The sequence below is a fragment of the Drosophila mauritiana genome, chromosome 3R (genome assembly GCF_004382145.1).
Source record: "Drosophila mauritiana strain mau12 chromosome 3R, ASM438214v1, whole genome shotgun sequence".
In the NCBI taxonomy this organism is placed as follows: domain Eukaryota; kingdom Metazoa; phylum Arthropoda; class Insecta; order Diptera; family Drosophilidae; genus Drosophila; species Drosophila mauritiana.
The window spans coordinates 10,483,353-10,508,803 of record NC_046670.1 but is presented as its reverse complement, the minus strand read 5'-3'; the positions used below and the strand labels follow the sequence as shown (position 1 = coordinate 10,508,803).

The following is a 25,451-nucleotide window of genomic DNA, read 5'->3' as shown; positions in this document are numbered from 1 at the left end:
TCTTAGTCGTGACACGAAGCTTGAATATAATTTTATTTATTTGTTCAATAGAAAGATGAACTTCAGATTGTGTTGCCCAGCGACTGGTAATCCATCCAAGTCTTAAACTGATTGGAAATAATATTAATAATAACAGATAAGTTCAATATGATTTCACCTTTCAAATCCATAAGCTAGTATATGATCAGAGTGTATTTCTATAATATAATATATTTCTATATCTATATACTAACTTCAATGGGTTTATACTGGAAGATAATCAAAGCTCAATGCTCGTAGACTTTTCTCTCGATTTGAACTTTTCTTTCAATTTTTTCTACTGCTCAATTGATTTTCCCGGATTTCAAATATATCAGTTTCTTTTTCAGAATTGCAGGCAATATTAATTGTAACGACTCTTAAATTTATTGCACTTGTTTCTTAATATCTAAAGTCTATTCTATGTTGACTAAACTAAAAATTGCACTGCGTTTTGTCTAGCTAAGAAATGAACTAAAACAATGAATTTGATTTGCTAAATTCGAGCGGGCGGCGAAAAGACTGCTCCAGGTTGTGGAGCCGCTGCTCCAGGTCATTCATCGAGTTGCGGAGGGCGTGGCCTCGGGGGCGCAGTGAAATCTGCGGCGACTGCTGCATGAGGTCGTCCTTGACCCCGGAGAAGGAGTGGCGCACGCAGGAGCGCTTCTCGAACCGCGTGTTCTGGTAGTGGGGATGGTGACTGGGGTGCTGCTGGTGCTGGCGGTGCTCACAGTTGGCACTGCGACAGTTGTGCGCCACCAGTGGCTCGTCCGTCTTCAGCGAGTCCTCATAGGTGTCACTGTTGCAAAGGTATTTCATATATTAAGGAGGCAATCCGGACTGAAGGTCACTCTTCCACCCACCTGCTATCCGTATTTGGATGCGGCTGGCGCAGCTCCAAGTGGGCCTTCGCATGTCTGGGGCATAGAACTTCCGTGTTGTTGCCGCGCTTAGAGCCACCGTGCTGAAAGGAATCCGGCGAGGTCTCGTACAGCTCGCGGCTGCTCAGGAACTCCACACCGGAGTCCTGGCCCGTCGAGTGGAGTGAGAACAGCGATGTTTCATAATTGTTACTGTTGGGGTAAAAGAATGCAATTTAGTGTGTAAGGTCTAGCTCATAATAATTTTGCCAAATTTGAAACCAGATTACATGTATCATATAGACTTACAGATTGTTAACGGGCTGACAGGCATTGTACTTGAGCACGAACGGAGTGCTCCCGACGCCCACAGCTCCATCGACCCCACTCGTCGCCGCCGCAGCCTTGGCAATGGACTTGGGAAGAGGAACGTCTATGTACTCGCGCTGCTGCTGTCGCTGTTGCCTGTTTCGGGGATGATGGCAATTAGTGTCCAGAATGGAAACACGTTTGACTAGACGCGGTCTTGGCCATGGCCATTCACTCACTCGTTCAGGTACTGATGATGCTGCTGCTGCGTGGCCATCGCCTGCTGCTGGTGGTGATGGTGCAGCTGCTGCTCCAGTTTCTCGGTGGCGGTGGCCGTAGACTGCGTTTGGGCGGAGGAGCAGACGGACTCGGGCATGAAGGCACTGGTGGGTCGTTGGCTGCCGGTGCTGCCCTTGCTGCATCGCTGTGTATGCCGCTGCTGCCGCTGACGGCGCTGCTTCTGGCCACGAGGAGATCCAATGCCTGCGATGGTATAGGTGAGACCGGCATCGGAGGCGGAGAAATCACGCTGCGACCAGAGACGTCTGCAATGAGACATGGGAAGAAGTTGTAGTGGTTTTGGACAACTTATATAAATGGCTTAAATCATCATTCAGCTCTAGTATAGTTACTCGCCCCTAGGTAAATTTATAGTTAAAATAGTTAAAATAAACATCGCAGTTTCTTTCATTGTAACTAACTCATAGTATTGCGTCGAACATATCATTAATTTTTCTCTGTGCAGGATGAGCTGAGCTGATGAGATGACATCCCATTTGATTGGCTTTCCCATTTGGGATGCAGTTGCAGCGATGTCACACGATCTTCATCTAATTGCCTCATGTTGCTATTGCTGCATTGTTGCATTTGATGTTGTGTTTGTTGCTTTTTACCGTTATAATTTAATCGGACAGGAAAGGCCCAATGCCAGCCGGTTTATGCAGAGGCTCAGTGGCATCAAGCAACTTGGCCACGATCATGGCCATTAGCAGTAGCAGCAGCAGCAACAAACACACTAACAGCAGCAGCAGCGGCAGCAACAACAACATTTGCAATTGACTTAAGATTTATTATCGGGCCTTTAGCTTAGGCTAAAACTATGGCTAACATGAAATGCATCTATGAGCTACATTTGAGCGCCCAGTAGTAAGCAGTCTTTCGGTTGCAGTTGCAGTTGCACTTGCATGACACTCGTGCACTCGTCATTCATACCGTTTTTGGCGCATGCACACGTAGCAGCAGGCGGCTATCAGTGCACCCAGGCTGATCAGCGCAAGCAGAACCACCGTCACAAACTCCAATCCTCCCATGAAACTGGACGCGGAGGCGTGTGCAGGTCGGGCCAACTGTCCGAACTCGGCCAGCTCGATGATGCGGGGCATGGGCTTGCCGCCGTCGAGTTTCTGCTGCTGCAGTTGCAGTGCGTCCAGTTGGAGGCCAGCCAGGGCGCTGAAAGAAGCAATTCAAGGCCATTAATTCGCATGACAGTTCTGGGTCAATCGATTTTAGATGCAGCCCCGGGCGGGAAGGGAGTCGGTGTGGGGAATCTGGGGAAAACTTACTCCTGCAGTTGCTCCATTTCCATAATGGAATTCGTGTGCGGATCGACGGCGTAGATGTAGGCATTGGTGCTGCAAATGGAGAGGGTAGAGAACCTGTTAGATGATGACACTGCAGTGTTTTGATTGCAACTAATGGCCAATTATGTTATGCAATGCGGTCAAAACTGCACATATTAATTAAGTATGATAGTTTAAAATGTAGCCAAATACCTATAACTTGTATCTGTATCTGACACTTAACATAATTGGTTAGAAAGCATGAACGGATTGTTCGCAAGTTATCGATTCATTAATCTGCATCTAACTATCTATCTACTTTGCCATTTAAATTAGATAATCTTATAAATACGCTGATTAGTAATAAATCGTTTTATGGTCTAAGCACCATGCCTAAATAATGCTATTATACATGCAGAATAATATTCTGAGACTACAATTAATTGGAGTATTGTTTTACCATATTAAGAATACAATCGATTATATAGTTACTTACGCAGGCTCCAGCCCTCCAGAATACGGCTCCAAAAGTCTGACGCGTACATCCTTGCCAATGGCATCGCTGAGTGCCTCCATTAGGCCCTCAATGCGACGCTCCACCTCGACGGGCATTCCGGCCACTACCAGACGCACTTGCTTGGCCTCATCGATGATATAGACGAACACGTTGACGATGCCACTTCTGCCGTCGTCTGCACCCATTCGATCAGTGGCCTTCACATCGAATCCGTAGATGTGTTCGGTGCGGGAAAGTTCTCCAAGCAGGCGAATATTGCCCGATAGCTCATCGATGCCAAACAAGCGAGAGGGCTCGTTTAGAAGTCGATAGCGTATCTCGGCATTTAGCCCCTCATCCAGATCGTTGGCCTCCACTCGGGTCACGGGGTATCCAAAGCTGGCGCTCTGCGGTAGAACGGCTACAATCGGTTGTCCATTGCCTCGGAACTTGGGTGCATTATCGTTTTCATCCGCAATGTGGACCAGAATTCGGCACTCGTTCAGCGACAGACCCTCTATTCGTTCATCTACCACGGGGTACGAGACCCTGGCGTAGTTTCTAGCTTCCCGACTCAATCGATCCGCTCGAATCCTCAGTTGGTATCGGGATATGTGCTCCCGATCGAAGGGCTTGAGGGCATACAACAGCATATTCTTGGCATCGTATTCGAACGGCGGATGGGCATCCGTTTCATCCAAGCCCTCCTCCAACCACAGAGACCACCGGTAGTTCTCGGGATTAAGGCCAGCGCTTAGATTCAAGCGCATCACCTCAATGGGTGCTTCGTTGTTCTCCGTGAGCTTAACCTCATAATAGGCGTGCTGGAATACGGTGACATTTGCTGGAGGTTCCGGTTTGGGCGTCGATTTTGGAGGATCCGTAACTGCCTGCCCCTGGAGGTTCACAATTACAACGGCTGTCGCGGATAAAGCTGGACTGCCCACATCTGAGGCAATCACAGACACATTCAGATGCTCATAGTCATTATAGCCATTAATACGGGATATTGTGGAGATGGTACCATCCCGGGAATCGATTTGGAAGAGTGGTGCTTGCATTTCCTGATGACGAATGGAGTACAAAACCAGTCCATTGCCATTGCCCACATTATCCTTATCAATGGCCGTGAGTTGCCTCACAAATGTGCCCGGCTGAGTACTTCGATCCAGATATGCCTTATACACCGGCAACATCAACGTGCGATCTGCCACACTTGGGATGAACTTCACCGCCTTCGTTTGATCGTCGTAGCCAATGAACTCCGGCCGATTGTCGTTGACGTCCAGGACATTAACTTCCACATCCACGCTGCTGGACATACGCTGCATCACAGGGGCATTGTCCGTGGCTATCACCTGGAAGCTGTACTTGTCCTTCAGCTCCCGGTCCAGCTGCCCACTGATCTTCAGAACTCCCGAGGCAGGTTTGATGGTAAATGGCAGATGGGAATCACTGAGCGTATACGTTATATTGGCATTCTCTCCAAAGTCCATGTCTATGGCGGTCAGTTGACCCAGCACACTGTCTTTATACTCCCCTTCTGGGGTATCGAAGCTATACCAGGACTTCTTGAACGTGGGCGCATGATTGTTGACATCCATCACAGTGAATCGCAGGCATGTGGAATCCTTTAGACCATCTATATCCGTCACCGTCAGATTTAACATAATTTCAATGTTTGCCGACAGTGGATAGTTGACCGACAGCTCCCCGCTGAGTTTGTCTATTGCAAAATACTTCACTCCCTGAACCCGCAACATGGGCATTCCAGGTGTCCGCTCCACCTGCTCTCCCTGAAGCTCGTAGTGCAGCTGGGCGTTCTTTCCGAAGTCTTCATCACTTGCGCTCAGTTGGAGGACTTTCGTACCCACTGGAGTATCCTCGTAAATGGCAAACAAAGGACATTTAGTTGTCAAAGCACGAACCATTCTCCGCCGTGACTTAGCTCTAGCTACCACTCCCAGTCCAGCGCCCACGGATCTCTCTCTATCCAGACTGAATCTCGGTGATCCGGGAATGTGATATGGAGGTGGGGCTAGCATCATGGCTGCCGTTGCCTGAGGAGCTGTCATTCCACTCGAACTCTCTACAAAGTAGATCTCCATATCGGTGGTGTACTCACGGATCTCCAAACGCGAGTCCTTGAACACGGAGATGCGTTCAAACATCGGAGCATTGTCATTGACATCTGCCACTAGGATTGTGAGATGGGCATATCCCGAGAGACCACCAGTATCCGCGGCTATGATCTTGAGATTGTAGAGCTGCTGTTTCTCACGATCCAAACCCCTCTTTCCCGTATAGGAGATACGGAAATACGGACCCGAACTGAGCTTAAAGTTCGTCTGCATAAAAGTGGTGTGCAGTTCCTGGTATTTGAATTCATCGTTCCATTGATCCGTCAGGTTGAAGATATTAAATGCCCCAGTAGTGGGTGGCATTTTATGATGAGTAGAGTTTTCCGAGGATGTACCATTTACGTATTCTATGCTGAACTCGTCACTATAGTCTCCCTGGAGTTGTACTCTGAACTCGGCATTGGGTCCCTCATCAGCATCCTGGATGAGTATGGCATGATTCATGGACATTTCCGTGCCCACAACACAATTTTCGTTGATCAAACCCACATAGGTAAGAGCATTGAACTTCGGGGCATTGTCGTTGACATCGTCCACCTTTATGTTCACCTGGTAGATCCCAGCTCCACTCACAAGTCCCGTGCTGTACTCCACGATCACAGTTAGCTCGTAGCTGGGCTGCTGCTCTCGATCCAGTCCGGTCAAGGTGAGCAAGGTGCCATCCTCCGTGATGGAGATCTTGTTCACCACCTCTTGCTGGTTGGCAATGATGTAGCGAAGCTTTATATTCGCATCGCCCACCAGACGTCGTGGCAATCGGCGCTTCGATTTGGAACTGCGACTCCTGTTTCGGCTGCGGAATCTACTGCCCATGGTGAGATTGCGACCAGTTGGCTCCGATGGCATTTCCCGGTAAGTTCCCAGTTCGTTGTTGACCAGATTGATGCCATTCTTGTACAGCAGCTGTCCAATGATGCCACCCACAACGTTCTCCTCCACGTGGAAGTTGATTACGTTCATGTTGATCTCTCTGAAATTATGTATATATGAAAAAAATTAAGTGGTGAAAACATTAAAATATTATTATTTGATAAAAGTAAAAACAATACTTACTCTATGACAGGTCTTAAGGGCACCTTTTGCTCCGGCTTGTTGACTATGTGGATGGTGAGATTGGTGATGAGTACACCTTCATCGCTGAGTTCAGCGGGCGAGGCTATTGTGGTCAGTGGAGATGAACTTCGCGACATGACAAGTGACTGGGAGGAGTTGGCAAATAGCTGAAAGCATTAAACAAACAATAATGGAAACTCACAGAAATCCAAGATTTCAATGATAATGAGGTCAACTTACATAATTGGCCACCGCTTCGAATTGGTAAACTTTCCGTTTAAAATCAGATAACTCCCGAATGACAGTGATAATGCCGGATCGCTCCTCGATGGCGAAAGGCACCCCTTCCGAGTAAGTGTGCAGAAGATCATACATTATTTCATCGCCACCTTCGTAAATCAGAGTGGTTCGCACTTGGCCCACTGAGGTTCCCAACGGAGTGTTCGCTCCCACCCAAAACTCGTATGGAGCACCCACGAAATCAATGGCCTGGTCATCAATGGTGGCATACACTTCAATGGTGATTACTGCCAAGGAGAATCGCCGCTCCGAGGGATTAGTAGGCTGATCAGTGGCCTCCACGAAGACTGCAATGCGTCCCCTCCGAAGTGGTCCACCCACATAAATAGTGCCATTCTTGTTGTCCAGTCGGAATGGGATGTACCCACTACCTTTGGGTCGTTGCAGTTCGTATAGCAGATGGCCATTTGGACCCTCATCTGGATCGTGGGCGACCACCTGACCTATCACATAGCCCGTGGGTGCGTTGATGGGCACCTTGAATTCGTACAGATTTCCATGTTCAAACTTTGGCGTGTTGTCGTTCGTGTCTAGCAGCGTAATTTCCACTTGAACTTTGCTAGGTCCTGGTTTCTTCAGATGCTTATCATCCAGGTACGAAGGATTCCGCTCCAAGGCCTCCACATTCAGCTGAATAGATCTACGTTGCTCGCGATCTAGTAGGCGATCGTCACGCACAGTAATCCATCCAGTTCGGGAGTCGATTCGAAAAGCACCTACTGCATCCTTGGTCTCAACTAAATTGTACAGGAACTCCGAGTTTTCGCCCTGATCCCGATCGACGGCATTAACCTGTAGTACACTAAAGCCAGTGGGTAGATTTTCCACTATGGAAATATTGTAAAAATCAGCTTCAAACTCGGGAACATTGTCATTCAGATCCAAAACCTCCACTTCGATGCTGTTGATATAATTCAGATAATAAAGATATATTTGTAATTTGATTACTGTTTTACTAACCGTGCTAGAGCTTTCTTGAGGGGATTGTCCTTTTGTCGTGCCTCTAGCTGAAGCACAAAAGTGTTGCCCGGCAGACTCTCCTCTTCCAGATCAATTTCCTTCTGCAGATACATGACTCCATTGTGGGGATTCACCCGGAAAAGCTGTCGCTCATTACCAGAAATGATGTCATAAACTAGCGAAGCGTTCAGCGAATCCTGATCGAAGGCCATTATGGGTGGAGCAAAGTACAGAGGTATTCTTATGGGGACCCCTGTCATCGGATAGAACTCATTGATCCTGGTGCGATAGACGCCTTCGGTGAACTTTGGCGGCAAATCGTCCACATCTCGCACGTTTATCGTGATCGTAGTGTTGGCCTGGTTGGCTGGAGTGCCTCGATCCCAGGCGAATATCGGCAGCTTGAATTGCCTGATACCATTATCAAAGTCCAGTTCCCTCTTTAAAATCAACAGTGGCCGATGAGGACTCTTGAGGGCAAAGTATGGACTTCCATCGGCCGAAAGTTGCTCTGGCACCGTGGACATACTGAAGTGCACCTCGGAGTTCGGTGTATTGGGCTTGTCGCGATCGAAGGCCTGCACTCCCTCAAAGATGATGCTCTCAATGGAGGTGTTTTCATCCACATCCACAACGTAGGGTACGTTGAGGAACTCAGGTGCATTGTCGTTCACATCTTCGATGTAAACAGTGATGGACAGATAGCTACCCTGGAAGCAGAAAGTAAAGTAAGGGCGTTAGCTATGTATTAAGACTCTTTTTAAAATATTTTTGTAAAATATGGAGGATGGAGGATTTAAAATATAGTGCTAACCCATCTGAAGTACCCACCTCCTCGAGCTTCTCCTGCTTGCCGGCGCACAGTATCCGGAACTTTAGTAAGTTGCGCGGCACATCCCGGTCCACTAGTCGTTCCAGCGAGCGCGCCAGGCTGACCACCAGCGTGGTGGCATTGTGCTCCGTGAGGTTGAAGTACTTGTGGTCTCCGCTGGCATCGGCGCCTTTGAGGGCGACCGTGGAGCGTGGATACGCCTGCAGCCGGAGGATCTCCTTGCCCACCTGGGCGTCTTCGCGCAGTCGGATGAAGCGCACACCTTCGCTTTCGGCGGCGACGCCGTCGAGCGTGTGAAACGCACAACTGCCGGAGCTGGCTGAAAAGTGGGGCACGAGATTACAGATTACTATATATGTTGTGTGGGGCTTGTAGAAGAAAAGTAAAACTTTGACAAATTGTCGCTGTTGTTTTTTATTTGGGCATGCAAATTTTTTCGCGCACTCTGAGAACCGAAAACGGAAAAGTGCCCGGGAAAAACAATTGGAAAATCACCGCACAGCGACGTGCGGACCAAATTGTGGGGCTCTCAAGGGGGCGGCATTTGTGGCAAAGGGGGCGTGGCAGAACTGGCGCCAGCTAACCAAAAACTTTCTACGTTTGTCGCGTGGCCCATTCAGCTGCGGTTTTCATGTGCAGTTGCAACACTTTTCCACATGCATTCAGCTGTCTCCTTGTCTCGGATTCTCGCCATCTCAGATGGAGGGCTCCATGTTGCTCACGGCCTGGCTGCAATCAGGCTTTGCAAATTATTTTCTGCTGCCTTAGTTCCCACCCTCATGACATAATTAAGCATTTTTTGTTTGCCTACGGCTCGGCTGGCGTTTGGCCCAATAGGCATCCCAGCCAAATGCGTTCCGAGTGACAAGAAGACGAGCGCACCACATCGTCGTCTGACTCGCTGACATTTCTCCGCGCTTCATTTTCTTTCTTGTTTTTATTTTTTTGTATAACTATTTTTCGGAAGATCTCCTGCAGCGGGAAATTATCATTGTTGCTTTCAGATGCAGATGCAGTGAAATCTTGGCCATCGTCAAGTATCTTCTACTGCAGCCAGCGACTTTGTCGGTCTTCCCTTGTCGTCGTGGGCATTGCTGTTTTATTGTTTTATTTGTGGCTTAGTTTTATTCCATTTTCGCTGTAGCTGCTTCTTGCTATTGCCGCAGTTGTAATTTGAGCTGCAATTTCTATTATTTACTTGCAGTTTCTGGCTCACTTCGGTGTGAACGGTTTGCGTTGCAGGGTTTCCCTGGGCAGATATGTGCAGCAGAAACCGAAATTTGACTAAGAAATTATTAATCAGTGTTGAATTTGTGATTTTTATTTAAATTATAAAGAATGGGATTCACTAAAAATAATACAAAATAATTAGGAAAAAGGTGCTCTTGAATATTATGAGGCGCCACAGGAACTATAATTGCTATCAAGTTTCTAATTATTTTATATAATTCAATGTTTACAACCTCTTTTCAACCAAATAATGAATTAATTAACAATGTATTCCAAAATAGTGCCATAGGTTCCTTCTTGTTATCCATTCGCTGTTTTTTCTTGTGATATTCCAGTTAATTTAAACCCATATGGAGTCACATTCTATTAATTAATTATGCAGTTCTATTCCGATTGCACTTAACACTTTCAAGACTTTTCGTAACGGTTCTTCAACTCATTTCCCACAACATAAATGTCATTCGCATTGTTCTCATAAAACAGAAATTATATGTATCATAATTCATATCCACCATTCACATGCGGCCCGAACGCTTTAGCACTTGTTGACTAGCAACACTTTACCCATTCATACTTGGCTCCGAGTTTAGCCATCATCTAGAACATTAAGCTCAGGCGGTCATTCCAAGTAACACAAACAAATTAAGTTTTAATTAGAACATTGCCACACACTCACTGCGCCAGCGACACTTGGGTTCCCAAGTCGGGTTATTGAGTTCACGGTGGGGCGGTCGCGGTCGGAGATTTACTAACTTGGCTGGTGGAAGGTGCAGGAGCGGGTTACCGATATGGGTCAGTTCGGGAGTAGATGGATGAATGGATGGACGGTAAAGTGGGTCAGCTGTCAGGCATTGCATAAACCAATTGACAGGTTGCTTGCAGCATGGAGATAATAGCCTTAAAAAAACAAATCGATTTCCTTGCACATTTTTCGCCAGCGCCTGAGGAAAAGCTGTCGCACCAGCATTTAAATTCGAAATTTGGGTTATTTAACGGTCTGCAAACGAGCCAAACAAGTTGCATGCGAAGGAGAAGGGGTGGAGCAAACGAAAGACTTAGGCGACAAACTGCGTCCAGCACTTGATTTACGCGAACAAACACACATTAGCACTCAGGCAGAGAGATTGAGAGCTGGAGACACACACATTAGCCGGGAGATTTATGAACATATCCCGCCAACTTAAAAAGGCCATAACGGCTTTTGACCATTTGCAACTTGCCTTGCACTTGTCCCGTTTTCGCAGCTTGGCCTATTGCGATTAGCCCAAAAACTGCTAGGGGCATAGCCCAAACACATATGACTGCCATATCCTGACTGGCCTGCTTCTTTTGCGGTATTTTCACTGAACTTTTCCTTGGATATGATTCACTATCCATACGCTCGCATCGCGCTTGCAACCGAAACAACCGACAACGCTAACACCTCGCGACCAACTGAAGCTATCTTCCCAACTGCAGGCTGAAAGCCGAGACTAGCGATGAGACTAGTTTTTCACACACAAGAAAACAAGAAAAGCCACGACAAGTGGCTGAGGAAAAGCGCTGGGAATGAAATGTGGCAGGGGTGTGTGGAGTTCCACCAGCAACTGAATACTGTGTCTGCGTATCCTTGGCTCTGCAGACTCGCTCAGAAACCGTTGCGCTACTATGTATTAGTTATTTCTTCACTGCGTTGCGTGCTGACTGAAAGACAAAAGCCAGGCCCAATGGATGAATGAAAGCCAGCCAGAAAGCGAGAAACAAGGAAGGAAGGTCCAATAGCTCAAAAGCCAGCCGTAAAAGTATAAACAACAAAAGTGATTAACATAAAGCATAAACATGCAGTTCGCTGGGGCCGGTAGCCCTAGGCACTTTTGATGGTGATGATGCCCCATGATGGAGATGGAGATGGTGATGTTGATGTTGACCAAGGTGCCGCAATGGAAAGCCCGAGTGAGCAAGTCAGAAATCAGACACAATATGGACAATATAGTGTTAATCCGCAGTGGATCCAATATGAATCGAATGGAAACCGCTGCAGTTGCAATAAAAGCGTCTTAACGGTTAACTTAGATATAAAGTTTGAGTCGATGCGCCGCTGCCAAGAACAAAAGAACCAAGGGAGAGCCCATAGGCAGTGGAAAAATGCTAACAAGACAGCCGCGAAGAAAGGCCGTAGAAGACGGAGAGGCTGAAAGACTGAGCAGCGTTTGCATTATGCGGTTTAATAGCTTTACATAACACCTGAGTGGAGACGAACGGCGTCGGAGCAAAAGCACTAGCTGCGACTGACCGACAGCCCACAACAACCTACGCAAGCCCATGCACTGAAAAAAAAAGTTGTTGCCCTGGTGGTATTAACAATATTCAATCAATTTAAACTAATAAAATGGAAATTTTCCCAGATGAGGCGTTAAATCATAAGCATTTTTAGAGATCAATTAACAAGTGCATAAAGTTGTTACTAATACAGAGTAATAGATAACTGTTAAGAGAAGTCGGAAAGTAAATTAAACGCTTTCAAAAAAATTTAAATAAAAGATAGAAAACAGTTGAAAGTATCTCTTGCAGTGTACCAAACCGATCGAGTCAGCGGCTTGGAAAATTGGCGCGTGCGAATGCTCCTGGTTTCTGGGCCCGCTTGTGGTTAGCCACAGCTCTTCGCTGGAAGAATCAATGCTAATCAGCGAGGGCTGTTCGAGAAGTCGGCGAGTGAAAGCAGGAAGACAAACGGTGGGTAAGTCGATATGCTAATCGTTCAACTCAGCCGCCATATCAGATTACACATCAGTCATTCGATTCGAAGTGAGGCAAGCAGCAAATTGGGCATGCATCGTTGGGCTAAAGGGATTTCAAAACATAACAAATTAAATTGTACATTTGCATTTAACATTCCTTCTTTTCTTTTTAAGCCGCTGCCTTACACTACACACGTTATGTAACTTTCTGTTTTTTTGGCCTAAGCCAATGGCAATTAATGATCAATTATAGACATCATAATCTGCAGTTTGGTGGCAGAGATAAACGATTTCATGTTTTTTGACTGCAAATCTATTTCAACTAGTTTTTGGGATTTGCTGGCTCCGACTTTCATTTCCAGTTTACGCAATGGCTAGTCAAGTGACAAAAGCATTTCACAAATATCGTATCAAAATTCACAAATGCGTCTGATCGCGCAAGCAAAAGCGACAAAAATGTATTGAATGGAGTTTATGTCCATCAATCTTTGTTTGATAAAATCAAGATTACACCGAATGCTTAGTCAAGACCACCTGCTCTACTTAAATTTATTAGGTTAAAAATGTATGAAAATCGCAAAAATGTAGTCCAAGCGCAACCTTTAAACAAATTGTGACGCTTTGATTTATTTTGTCTTTTATTCATGCTATTGCTAAAACCACAACAGATAATATAATGTATTCATTGAAATCCACATGGACAAAAGACACATTTGAAACTGCCCGCCCATAAATTTGTGTCGAAAGCTCCATCTTCACTGCGTTGTCTATTTTTGGAACTACAAAAGCGCCACCTAGAAAAAAAAAGTTACTTCCCAAAACAACCACATGTTCCTTACTTGCTTTTTGGCGCCACTGTTACTTACACTGAGGAATATTATAAAAAATATATTAAAATACAAATGGTTCAAATGCTTCAAATAAATAAAAAACAGATTTCATGATTTTGAAATTATTTGTTTTGATTCAACAAGCGCATTTATAACATATAAGCGTATTAAAATAGGAACTGTGGATAAGTAGATTTGAGATTCATTTTAGTCAGTTAGTCATACACTTTCCTCTTAGATTTCACCATGATTTATATGCTCAAAGCTAGTCTGCAGGATAACCACTATGAAGTTCATCGCATACGAGACCAAGAAAAGCCAAAACGAGTTGTCCAGAACGAAAATGCCCAAAATACGAAACTTGACATTGCCAGTGGGCGTGAGCAAAGGAAATGGAGTCGAAGCCATGGCCTGAAAAAATAGCAACGAAAATTAGTCCCCTTAAATTTGATTAGATTAACCCACCTGCTCCTGTGTCAATCCTTCGGGCACATATTCCAGTTGCGAGCATTTTTTTCTCAATTTAGCCGACCTCACCTGGCAAAGATGAGCAGCCAAAATGACTGCATATAGTTGGATTGCCAGGACTAGGCAGTTATTGGATATGGTAAGGGGAACTCCGTGCAGCGATACATAGTAGGACATAAATGCGTATATATTGACCATTATATTAACGAAGCTGCCAAAGACCAGCAGAAAGATGCCCAGCTGAAAGACCTTCACGAATCTGCGGGTCAGTCTCAGCCAGCTGCCTTCCTTTTGCAAGAGTCTAGCCAGGTTGGGTTCCTCGCGCTCCAATTGGTTGTAGCACTCTAGCATTAAAAGTATTCCACCGAATATTCCGTTTCCATAGACACTGGCCACGTGCTGAAAGTAGAGTTGGACTCCATAGGCCACGAGCTGAGACCACGGCAGACGACCGCCTGCTCCTTTGAGGAATGGCACACTACATAGCAGGTCGTAGAGGGAGAGTAGCAACTTCAGCCAGAGGAACAAAGTGGACCACCAGCTCAGTCTTTTGCGACGATGCAATCTGGCCAAGTCATTTACCAAATTGGCCAACTCCCGGCGATTCCAAAGGTGGTTTCCCAACAGAGCTAGTGAAATGCAGACATCACCCGTCATGGTGGCCAAAGCGATTGTCTTAAAGACCATCGAGTGCCGCACATTAGTTGCCTCATACATGGCAGCACTTTTCCACAGAACAAAGGGCGCCATTGATGTGAGTAGTAGCCATCTGAAGACCGCAATCAAGGTCACCCATCGCTGGCACCTGGCGACCATTGGCCCGGAAGTCCGAAACGGGGCCAAGGCCAAAATCTGCCAATATTTGAGCAGCAAGCAAAGACCGCAGACATGCGGAAATCGTGACATTTTCCGGGCAACTGACCTCCCGGCAGCGCGACTCCTATCTATTTACTTGTCAGCCAGCTCGCTATCGCAGTCCCAAAGGCACTAAGCCAATTCTAGATAAGTGCCATCGATATGTATTTCTATTAACAAATTGCAAACATTACGATTAAATGAAAGAGTTGTGGCGTCCCTCGTTCTTGACCCGCGGACTGACTCACAGTCCCGATTGGATTGTCGCTGATTCCGTGACCGGATCTCAGGTCTTGGGCTTAACACGCAGCTGGAACGTTTTGGTCAGCGTCGACATAAAGTTGGGCATTTCCTTCATCTGGTTGAGGGCCTCGTTCTTCGTATTCGACTGGTACTCGTAGGCCACCTTCCGATTCACTGCGGTCAGCAGGCGGAGCAGCTCGACGCCATCCGGCGTGGCAGCTTCGTTGGCGGCGGCCTGGTCGAGGACGCGGCACAGGCTCTGGATGAACCAGGAGCCATCGTCAACGTTTCGGAATGAGAAGAATTCTGAAAGGTGGAGGAAGAAGATACAATCAGGAAATATTTGAAATTGAAACTTAATAGCAAGATAAGGATAATTTACAAACTGTATCTATCTTTTGGATTAAGTATCTTCCGAAATAGTGTTTTAAGTATGCCTCAAGTATTCTAATTCATTGAAAGGAACACAATCCTTTTCAACCCAGAAATAACCCGAATTGATTGACGCTCAAAGCTTTTTTAAGCCTGGACAAGTTTCACTTAATTGTGAAACTGAAAATGATTAATACTTTTGCCCACACTCACTGTCGAAGGTGGAGTAGAAGACGAGCATGTCCGCCGTGCTGGGAATGGCATAGGTGATGGGTTGAACGGCGGCAGCGGGTTCCGGGACCAGTTCCCTGGTCATCACCGCGAAGCTGGAGAACTCCACGGCCTTTTCCAGGTTGGCACCGCGACAGGCCTGGATGAAGAAGAGTTTCGGTTTGTTCTTGAGTGTCTTGCAGTTGTCGCCGAGGAAGGGATTCCACAGGCGCTCCACAGGATATGCCATGTCCTTCGCGTAGACCTTGCCTTCGGTGCCGTGTGACATCACCGCCAACACAAAGCAGTCGTTTTGACTGTGATCCTCGCGAGCAACTAAAATAAAGTAGGTTCACATCATTTTTAAGTAGTTAATAATATTAAAATCCGAGACCTTGAAATAGCCTAAAAACTCTTTTTCTCTCAAAAGAAAATTTTACAATAATCAATGCACGATAAACTTTTCAATATATACATATGTATATATAGTTTTTTGCTGGCTTCGGATTGATCCGACCAACCGATTACTGTCTTTATCTCATAATTATTGCAGTCGTAAAAATAGTGACTTTGTTTTGATAATGATAAGATATACATATGTGTTTGAAATATGTCACCAGTTTCGATGGACAAGATTGAGTGCAGCTAGAATTCGATGACTATCACAGTGATTGTTAAGTTGCATATTAAATGTTTTATGTTTTGTTTAACACTTGAAAGAGAGTAAATATATTTAACTACTCGTGAAGAAAGACATTACCTCGTACTTAACAGTGGAATACAAAAATAAACTTGATTCCGTTGGTAGATAAAAACTTGAGGTATATATATTTTTAGCAATTTGTTGCAACAGTAGAGCTCGTGGAAAACTCACCCTCTTTGAGCGTGTCGTTGATCTCGGAGAAGGTCAGATCGTCGAAGGTGCGTACATCGAATCCGAATCCCTGCAGCGTCGCCTCCATGTCATCGCGATCCCGTTCGGTGCCCACGCGCTGCTTCTGTCCCTTGACATCCTTGTGGTTCAGGATCAGCGCAATGCCCGCCCGCGCGCAATTCTCGTATGTATCCTCGTTGGTGGGGCGCGAGATTATGATCCTCTTGAGGTCCAGCTCCGAGGTGGGCGTCTGGGCGATCTGGGTGGCATCCGCCTTGTCCTTCTTGTGCTTGTTCTTCTGCCCGAAGAGCGAGAAGTCGGTGTCGTCCATTTCTGACCGTCCGCGCGCTTTGGCAGCAACCTGTGACTAAGCACGATTAGAAGTTTTCACATATCAAACGGAAAAAAGCTCTCGCTCCCGTTTGCCTAACATCTTATCTAATCAATGCAGCCGTCTTATCAGCCTGAGCTTGCTGGGGTGGAATCTTCTCTCGCTCGCCGCGGTATTTTTCGGGCTCTTGCCCAACGTTGATTAGCCTGCTCGAGGGGAAGTTACGTTTATTGGTAGCGAAATACAATTCCCTTTGCCATTGCACCAGACAATTTGATTTCCCCGACGGGTCACGCCCACAAAAGGGGGCGCTCGTCAGGGAAATTGGCAACTTCCGGCGAAAGTGTCGCTGCTACTGGGAATTTCTTAATGTGTTTTCAATAAAATTCAGATGCGCAAAAAAGCGGCAATGGGCGGCAAACTTTGCCACGCAATTCAAATATTCACGCACACAAAGTAACGGAAACCGGAAATGAGTATGGCGTCCTAAGGTCGAAGGAGTACCGTTATGAAGTGTACCGCAGACTGAGAGAAAGTTGTATGCGATTTAGTAATTTGTTGTGAAATATTTGAACAGCTATGTTTAATATGGTATAAAAACAATAAGTCAAAGTTAAGTTATTTACTATTTTACTTAAAATTGAAACCATATAAAGAAATCTTTTGTTGCGGTGCAGCCAAAACATGTACCTCAGCGCTTAAGAGAGAAACATAAGAGAGAGCTGGAAACTTGTGGCGCATAACAACAATTGCGGCTAATTAATAAAGTTGCTCCTACGACCCCTGATTGGATGCCAATTATAATTGATATGTAATTACAATTAGCGACATCAATATTTCTGTCAGCTGAAGAGCCAAATCAGAAAACAAAAAACAGTGGGTGGGGGAGCAGGAAAGTTGTTTAGCCGGCTTTTCAGAACCAGAACAATCGCCTTTGATTCTCGAGGGGCCTTGGCCACTACTTCCACCGAAAGCAGCTGTTGCCCCTCCAGTGACCTGAAATCTGCTCTTATCTTGCAGCTCGAAAAGGTGAAGAGAAAGGAGAGATTTATTGGGGCGGGATTCCGAAAATGCACTTGCTGCTGAATGCTCAAAATGAAATGATTTATCAGACGCACTTTTATGGAATAACAATGCAAAGTTTCACCTGAAATTTATGTATTCCCGTTGCTTATCTTCTTAAAGCAGTAAATATGTACAGTGAAATTTGACACCTAAAGGTTTTCAATAACTTTTTTATTAACAGAAAAGGACTACATTAAAACAGTTTAATTTACAGAAATTACTTGTATTAGTACATAAACAATAACATAATTTGTAAACTGCATATGCAGTGCAGAGAATATTGAAATCTAGCAGTTTATTTACAAAGCTCGCAATTAGTGCTTCTGCTTGTACTTGTAGTAATTAAGTAATTTAAACACTATAACTACGTAATTCTGAGCTCATTTCTGTAAGTGCAGTATGCTTACTCCCACCGGTTGATCGCGTTTTTGTTGCTGCTTTCTCCGTCCGCCGTCTTTTTTTTAACTTACAACAATAATTATTTGTAACAAATTTAGTAGTTTTTTCTAGAAGTTACAAATTTATATTTCTAATTGGTTTAATCAATTGGTACAAATGAATTTCCAATTGGACATATAACGTATAGAAACTGTTCTTCAAACTCTTCACCCACTCTTTTAGTTTGCTCTCTTAAGTTCGATTCGAACTCGAACTGGCTCGCTTCGAGCATGAGCCCGCTCGAGCCGAAACCAAATTCAAAACCAAAACAGCGACGCCAAAAGCGTTGTATATGTTGCCCAGTGCGGACGTGTTTGCGTGTCGGAGTAAAAATTCGGGAATTCGTGAAAATTCGCATTTGTGAGGGTCGCGGGCTCCTATCCTCCGGGCGTGTGTTTTTACCCCGCACCTTTCCGTTGTCCTTTACATAAGGATAAGCGGGCGATAGAGGAAAGTAGAGAAAAGAAGAAGCAGAATGTTTTGAGCAACAAAAACAACTTCAGTGTGTTGAATGTGTGCCAAGTGCAAGGAGTTGTAATTTATAGTTGCCGAAATTAAATTATGTTAAGTGCCCCAAATCAGTAAAAGAAGGTGCAGTGAAAAGGAAGCGGCACGAAACAGCAAGCGTGGAAGAGGCAAACATAAAGAGTTAGCGGAGCGCAAAAAGTGGAAAAAGAGTATGGTACGTAGGAGGTGAACGAAACAAACTGTTTGATTATAATAAGCGGGGTGCATTAAATCGCATTTAAGACGTGTGCGTGCGCTTTGTATGCAAAAAGGTTGACAAACAAAAAACAACAACAAATTAGGGTGGCTGGTCCGGAGGACAAAAGAAAACAAAAACCTTTTTTTTCGGGGCTGCTTACAAAAGCAAACCTCACACACACATACATGTGTACATTCAGAGAGGGAAAACATAGCCACAATGCGAAACGAAAACGAAATCAAATCAAAAGCAGAAAACCAACAGGCCGCCGAAAGGAACAAAAACACGAGAAAAAAATACTCGGCTAGCTTTTAGGCGAATGCCCTCGCAAAGCGCATAAAAAATAGATTAACAGGCTTGGCAGAAACAAAACAGAACTAAAAAAAAACATTGAAATTCTGACGTCGTCACAGGCTAAGCCTCTGCAGCCAAAAAAAAAAAAAAAAATAACAGCAGCATAAAAAACCATAACAACAAGTTGGGATGCCAAAAGTTGGGTGCTATGGTTATTGGGATACCGGGTACTTGGATTTCATTAGGCTTTGCGTCAAAAACATTTGGGCATTTCGGGTGCCATAATATTCAATTAAGTTTTTTAAGTGCACCTGTTTGTTGATCTCTTGGTCCTAAAAACATAAAATACCCGTCATGGGTGTATCAAACTTTATTTTGAATATCTACACATCTCTATACAATATTATCTTAATTTAATTAGGACAACCAACAAATTAAGGAAAGACTTTACTTCATTCAAAAGTTATTGGAGTATATAAAGTTTGCTAATATTTAAATCTTATTATTTCCAAATATTCTTAACATTTTCAGTTTAATTAAACATCTCAGGAGCATTTGAGGTCAAGAACCATATAGTTGCTTTTATAAGGAGTTGTGCGAGTTGCTAACCTGAAACTCGATAAGTTAAGACTTAAGCAAGATACACTCACTAATTGGATTTATGTGTGATATAAACGTGTTCTATAATGTGCCTAAACATCTTTGAGGGGTATTTTTATTTCCCGATTTACCTTTGCCCATTTATATACCCTGATATCCAAGATATATCCACATTAAGTTGGCAACCAACCAGCTGGCAGGGTAAAAGGCGGTCAAGATTTGTGTCTGCTTTTTTTGCGCCCCTGCAAATGAAGTTGCAGTGGACATCTAATGAACCCGCAGCTGAATGCGACGCAGGCCCTTAAATTGCTAGCACATCTAAAATATTCAAGATACTTTATGGGGATGCCGCAGGTGGGCCAGAGGCACGCCAGTCATGCCGCACGATGCTCCAGCTGCCCCATCCTCCAAGGTGGAGGTGTAAATTCTGTAGCAGAAACATTCATTTATGAGCGGGCTAAGGTTGCGCTTTTGGTTGCTATCCCTCGACCCTTTTCCATTCAGGGGCATTCATTCCCCTGGGGTACCTTTTGGCCAAAATCCCTGGGGGGTGCTCTTACCCGGTTTTATGAACTTCAGCTGAGCAATTATTAAATATGCAAGCTTTTGCAGCTTTAAGATAAGATTGGGTGGCATTTGATGGGTGACTTATCCTCGTTTTCGGCGAGCCCTTTGATGTTCTTACTTTTCGTCTTCGGTTGGGTGAGGGTGGGTGGCAAAAAATGCGGGAGACAGGCAAACACAAACATTAATTGTAACTGTAAATGGTGTGAAATGAGCGAGTGAGCGAATGGCTGAATGACGGCATGAATGGATGCTTAGGAGCGGCTTGAACGAATGAATGAATGACTCTCGAGTGGAGCTGCCAGTGGCAGTGATGCTCTCGCCTCTTTTCAGCGCTGAAAATTGCGTTAAGTGGATGTCATCGTTGGCCAGCGACAATTTTGATGAACTCAACAAAAACACTTGACAGCAGAGCCGAAGATTTTGGAACTGGGGAGCAGCAGGCCATGCAATAAACGAAATTATGACGCTAAATTGAACACTAAACGCCCAGTGAGCCGGGGCGAGAGATATATAGTAGAGTCAAAGAATAGTCCAGGAAAATACATCAGTAGTTGAGTTCGGGGGCGAAAAGGGGTTGGACTGGACTGGAATGGCAGCGGGATGGGGATGGGGGATTCACTTTCAAAAGCATCAGCAGCATCCACTCCGCTTCGAACCGTCCACATTTAACGCGCGAATGAACAGCAATCAGCCGAAATGGGGGATTCGGCGAAAAAGAGGGCGGGTGAAGGGACTGGTGGGCATGGCTCTGGACCTGGACCGACCGGGAATCGGATGGGCACTCGGACTATTGCTGGCGTGCCAGCCGCCAGTCCGGAGGGTTCATTCAACAATAAAAGTCATGATAGACATGGCAATACGGAAATGCTATTTTTGGGGCTGCCACTGCCTTCACACGGGAATAGTCCACGTCCGCCCTGCGAGCGGAAGGTGAGAATTAAGAAATTAGCGTACACCCAGTATCCACTATCCAGTACCCTCTAACCATTACCCATTACCCATTACCCAGTCGGATGCCCCATGCCCCATCCCCCATCCCATCCAGGCATCGAGTGGCGAGTTGGAGCTGCCGGCTGGGAGCCGATGGAGCTGTTCGTAAATTGCCCGCCGCCGCTCACTTTAACTTAATTATATAATTTGTGAGACATCAGCGCTAAAAAAGGGAGACAGGCAGACCAACCAAAAAGGAAACATGACAAAGTTCGTTAGATTCAAATAACTGAAGTTGAAATGCCCTTAAAAATGTATATGTTTGTTGTTCAAAATTTAAAACTAGATAGTTTATTGTGTAAAAAGGTTCTTTTAATTATACTGTTCAAAATGTATAAACAATTTGCATGAAAATCTATAGAAAGTAGCTTATTTAGATTGGTTAAAACACCCTTACCATTTCATTTAGAGATCTATAGATAGATGCAATATTTAATGCATGTTTTGTTTATTTAGTTATTCATAATTTTTGCTTCTATTCGGCAGCATATTTATTCATACCAGTTTGAAAAGTAGTTCAGGGTAACGATAAAGATCGTCTTCAGAAGATGATATGTTTAAATTATGGTACATGCAAGTAGTCAAACATTTAATCTATCCAAATACGAAATAATACCCGGAAAATCGGGTTTTGAAATGAGCACAACCTCATTGAAAGAAGATAACTAATTTAGCCATTATTCTAATATTCCTGCTTTAAAACGTATAGAGAAAGACCATAAAAACTCATTTGCAAAGTAAAGATACCTTTTGCTGGCATGGGAGGGTATACGAATAAGCGGGCTCTGCGGGTTTCTGCGGTGCATTGCAAATTAAATGAGCCGAATGCATTTAAGCCCAAATCAGCACAAGCCGTCGGCTTAGTGACGAGGACAAACTGTGTCTTAAGTGAGTCAGCAGGCATCCGGGAGCAGGAGCAGGACGAAGACCGCCGACTCATGGTAATGGGCGTTGCTGGAAAAAAGTAAATAATCCTTTAACCACAAAGCAATTATGCAACGGCAGCGACCACGTCGACGGAAAGGCGACATCTTGTCAGCCAGTGAAAAATTACCAACCAATGACGGCGACAGCAGCCGTATGCAGACGGAAAGAGGAGACGGATTTGGACGTGGACGTGGATGAGGATGTGGATGTGAGAGACGAAAGAAGGAAAAGGGATCCAATGGGTGGCTGGTGGAAGCCCACAGGTTGCAGGCAACAAATTACTTAAATGCCAAGCCGAAAAGTCTGTGCAAAAGCTTATGTGAAAATTTAAATTGGCGAGGGACGCAGACGGATGCAGGCGGGCGATGGCGGAAACTCCGTTGGAAACTCTTTCCCTTTGCGGTTACCTTGCACTTTTGGCCGCAACGAACTGGTGGCACATACATACGATACGAGGCTGGGTGAGAAATGAGACAACATTTTATGGACCATCCAGTTCATTCGGTTCCCATTACAATCTTGCGACATTGTTGTGATGTTAGTTCCTAAAGTATTTAGTTCTTGTTAATGATTGAAAAAGAAACTAAGATCTATTATTTTATATGTAATGGTGGAAAACATTTTCAGAGTTCTATTCGGGGTGTAATCATGCGCCAGTCATATAACACTGAATGTGTCCTTTCTTTCCCTCATTTAATCTGTCGGATCAAAATGGTCAGCTTAATTCCTGGATTATCGATACTTTAAGTCTTGGGACTTATGGGCAGATTATCTCTGCCTGGTTTTTAAGTAAATCATTTCTTGAGAAATTTGTTTGAGAATATGAGGTAATTGCCAGAAAAATAACTGCTTCCGATCTAAACAGAATGCTAGAATTCATAGCCCCTTTGAATCTATTTTAGTGTGCACCAGAAGCCAGCTAGATTTATCGACCATCCATCTAACTTATCACATCTCATTCACCTCCATGTACTCTCTGTCTCTTTGCCATTTCCCACGATGTGGGGCCTTTTTCCAGCTCAGGTTGCATTCTCATTGGCAACTCGTGCGCCTTCAGTGCAGAAGTTAAGCGCTTTCCTGTGCCTTCAGAGCCAGATCAGAGCGCAATTGATGGCCAACAGCTCAGAGCCTTTAACCCGCCTTAGCCGCAACATGACAATGCCACACAGAGAATGAAATGGGCAAAACCAGAGGAGCGGACTCAAAGAGAAGGACTGGGCATTTGGCCAGACTGTGGAGGAGTCGGAGTCGGAGACCAAGAACGCCTGGTCCCCTGGCGAATGTCCAGCTGTGTCTGTTTACATAGCCACAGCTCTTTAGCAACCCGTCTGGACAACGTTTTATGTTCTCCTCGTCCCGGTTTGTGCTTCAATTTGCGCCTCAGACGAGCGGGTGGAGGCGGTGGTGGCCCTGCGGGCTCGGCCAGTCCGTTGGACGACCTTTCAACGGGGTCGCGGATTTACATTTGTTGCTTCTCTCGGCGCCAACTCATTCATAAAAACGCACGCAAAGTCAAGCGTTGCAAGTTGAAGGTTGCCCCGCCTGTGGTTTTTCCATCTCCTCCTTTTGCCCACCAGACCCCATGGTCCACCACCCCACCTTTTATGATAACCCACCTTGCACTCGCCTTCTGTGCTCGAGCTTTTATGCAGTTAAGTGCTTAGTTGCGTGTAACTTTACACTGTTTAACAAACTCGCTCACTCACCGCACAGTGAGTCAAAGGAGTTCCTGAAAGGAGTACTAGAAAGGGTTAACAACGAAGTGGAAATGGAAAATGGGAAATGGGAGGGTTCACCGGTTGGCAGTAGGCGACTTTTGCCTCACTGAATAAGTGTGACTTTGTTGTGTGTGTGCACGCTGCAAATATAAAGAGATACACCAAAAAAAAAAATGTATAAAATGTTACTATATTGAATGAATTCAAATATAACAAAAATATGAGTCGAATAACAAACTTATTTATTTACTAGAGTTGTACCTATTTAATTTAACTTAAATGACAAAAATATGGCTGCAAATGTTATATTTCACTTTCATGGCTACTGAATTTTTTCAGTACGCAAAAGGACATTTATTAGAGTTGGTTAAACAAACCATTTGCAGGACTGTGTTGGCCAAGAGTTAATTACGATTCCTGTTAAGGTTGTTAAGCACCTAGCTGCCTCAAATGAAATCAAATAAAGTGAATGGTGGCCATAAAAAGGGAATACCTGTGCAATGGAAGAGATGAGGTTAGAAAAAATCCTGAAGTGCGGGCAGTTGAAAAAAGGAGTGACGGAAGTCGGGTAGCCAAGTAAACAAAAGCAAACATTGCGTGCCAAAATTCCGGAAATTTTTAAGTCACAGCATGTGTATGCTGGGTTTTTACAAGCAGACACACACACACTTACTAAACCGCACCACTACACTCTCAGTTCAACCCACCCACCCCATTGTATTCATCTTCCGTCTGGGTCCATTCCTTGGTGCCATGTTTCCTGTCTAAGTGCTAAATTGAAATTCCAAAATTAAGTAATTTCTCCCAAGGGCGACTTCAGCTCGAAATCTTTACCAAATGTGGACGGACACACACACACACACACGCTTTTCGAGCTGGCCACGCCCAGCAGTGTTGCAAAGAACGCCCCCAACGAGGCAACAACGCAAACAGTAAAATAAACAAAAGCAACAACAAGGCTTGCCAATGAATTGCACTAATAGTTTGTGTGTAAAAGCTGCCTGTTGTAAAAGCAGGCACATAAAAAGAAAATCCCCAAACTGTTTGGAGTAGCAGCAACCGCATCTACATGAGAACAAGCTGTAAAAATTATAGGGAAATAGCAAACGACGCACACATGAGTATTTTGTTACGGACATTAAAGCTAACACCAAGATACCCAGTGTATCTGGTGACTCGCATCGTTTAATCCTAAACTAGAGAGCTGACATAAAAAAGTGCAGGAATATCTTAAAAGACCAGTTGAATGAATGGTGGAACCATGAGGACTATACACGTGGAATGTAGGCAGGATGTAAAATGTTATAAAGTATGCTTGTTTTATGAGGCTCTAAGCAGCTCCAAACTTTTCCGGGATGGCATTCCCAGAAAATACATAGAATTAAATGGTTTTGTTTAGGGTAATCTTATTCTCCTTAAACAAGTATAAGTCGGTTTCTCGAAAAAAGGTTTTTAATTGTTAAAAGTTCATTAACCACAACTCATTCC

At 44.8% G+C, this 25,451-nt stretch overlaps 5 protein-coding genes across 24 annotated transcripts in view; 2 read left to right on the top strand and 3 right to left on the bottom strand.

Moving 5' to 3' along the window:
- Positions 1 to 20: 20 nt before the first annotated feature.
- On the bottom strand, positions 21 to 11,179 carry LOC117143709 (cadherin-89D). Its single transcript, XM_033308508.1, has 12 exons — positions 10,979 to 11,179; positions 8,528 to 8,847; positions 7,697 to 8,406; positions 6,677 to 7,637; positions 6,437 to 6,603; positions 3,243 to 6,353; positions 2,750 to 2,818; positions 2,400 to 2,636; positions 1,427 to 1,732; positions 1,188 to 1,343; positions 882 to 1,091; positions 21 to 817 (listed from the first exon to the last, which is right to left on the bottom strand). The coding sequence occupies exons 1-12, from the start codon at positions 11,133 to 11,135 to the stop codon at positions 493 to 495; spliced, it is 6,729 nt and encodes a 2,242-aa protein (XP_033164399.1). The 5' UTR covers positions 11,136 to 11,179; the 3' UTR covers positions 21 to 492.
- A 2,360-nt stretch (positions 11,180 to 13,539) lies between these two features.
- Positions 13,540 to 14,679, bottom strand: LOC117143516 (putative gustatory receptor 89a). The gene is made up of 2 exons (XM_033308239.1): positions 13,771 to 14,679; positions 13,540 to 13,716 (listed from the first exon to the last, which is right to left on the bottom strand). The coding sequence occupies exons 1-2, from the start codon at positions 14,677 to 14,679 to the stop codon at positions 13,540 to 13,542; spliced, it is 1,086 nt and encodes a 361-aa protein (XP_033164130.1).
- Positions 14,680 to 14,776: 97 nt separating this feature from the next.
- LOC117143515 (caspase-3) lies at positions 14,777 to 16,676 on the bottom strand. The gene is made up of 3 exons (XM_033308238.1): positions 16,328 to 16,676; positions 15,457 to 15,789; positions 14,777 to 15,177 (listed from the first exon to the last, which is right to left on the bottom strand). Exons 1-3 carry the CDS (start codon positions 16,656 to 16,658, stop codon positions 14,915 to 14,917), a joined length of 927 nt encoding a protein of 308 aa, XP_033164129.1. The 5' UTR covers positions 16,659 to 16,676; the 3' UTR covers positions 14,777 to 14,914.
- Positions 16,677 to 18,477: 1,801 nt separating this feature from the next.
- Positions 18,478 to 25,451, top strand: part of LOC117146088 (collagen alpha chain CG42342) — a 68,383-nt gene continuing 61,409 nt past the window's right edge. For all 20 annotated transcript variants that reach the window (XM_033312053.1, XM_033312052.1, XM_033312057.1 and 17 more), the window contains exon 1: positions 18,478 to 18,843. The gene's annotated coding sequence lies outside the window, so the exon portion shown is untranslated. The remainder of the gene's footprint in view (positions 18,844 to 25,451) is intronic.
- LOC117146091 lies at positions 20,508 to 21,619 on the top strand. The gene is made up of 2 exons (XM_033312061.1): positions 20,508 to 21,258; positions 21,338 to 21,619. The coding sequence occupies exons 1-2, from the start codon at positions 21,025 to 21,027 to the stop codon at positions 21,425 to 21,427; spliced, it is 324 nt and encodes a 107-aa protein (XP_033167952.1). The 5' UTR covers positions 20,508 to 21,024; the 3' UTR covers positions 21,428 to 21,619.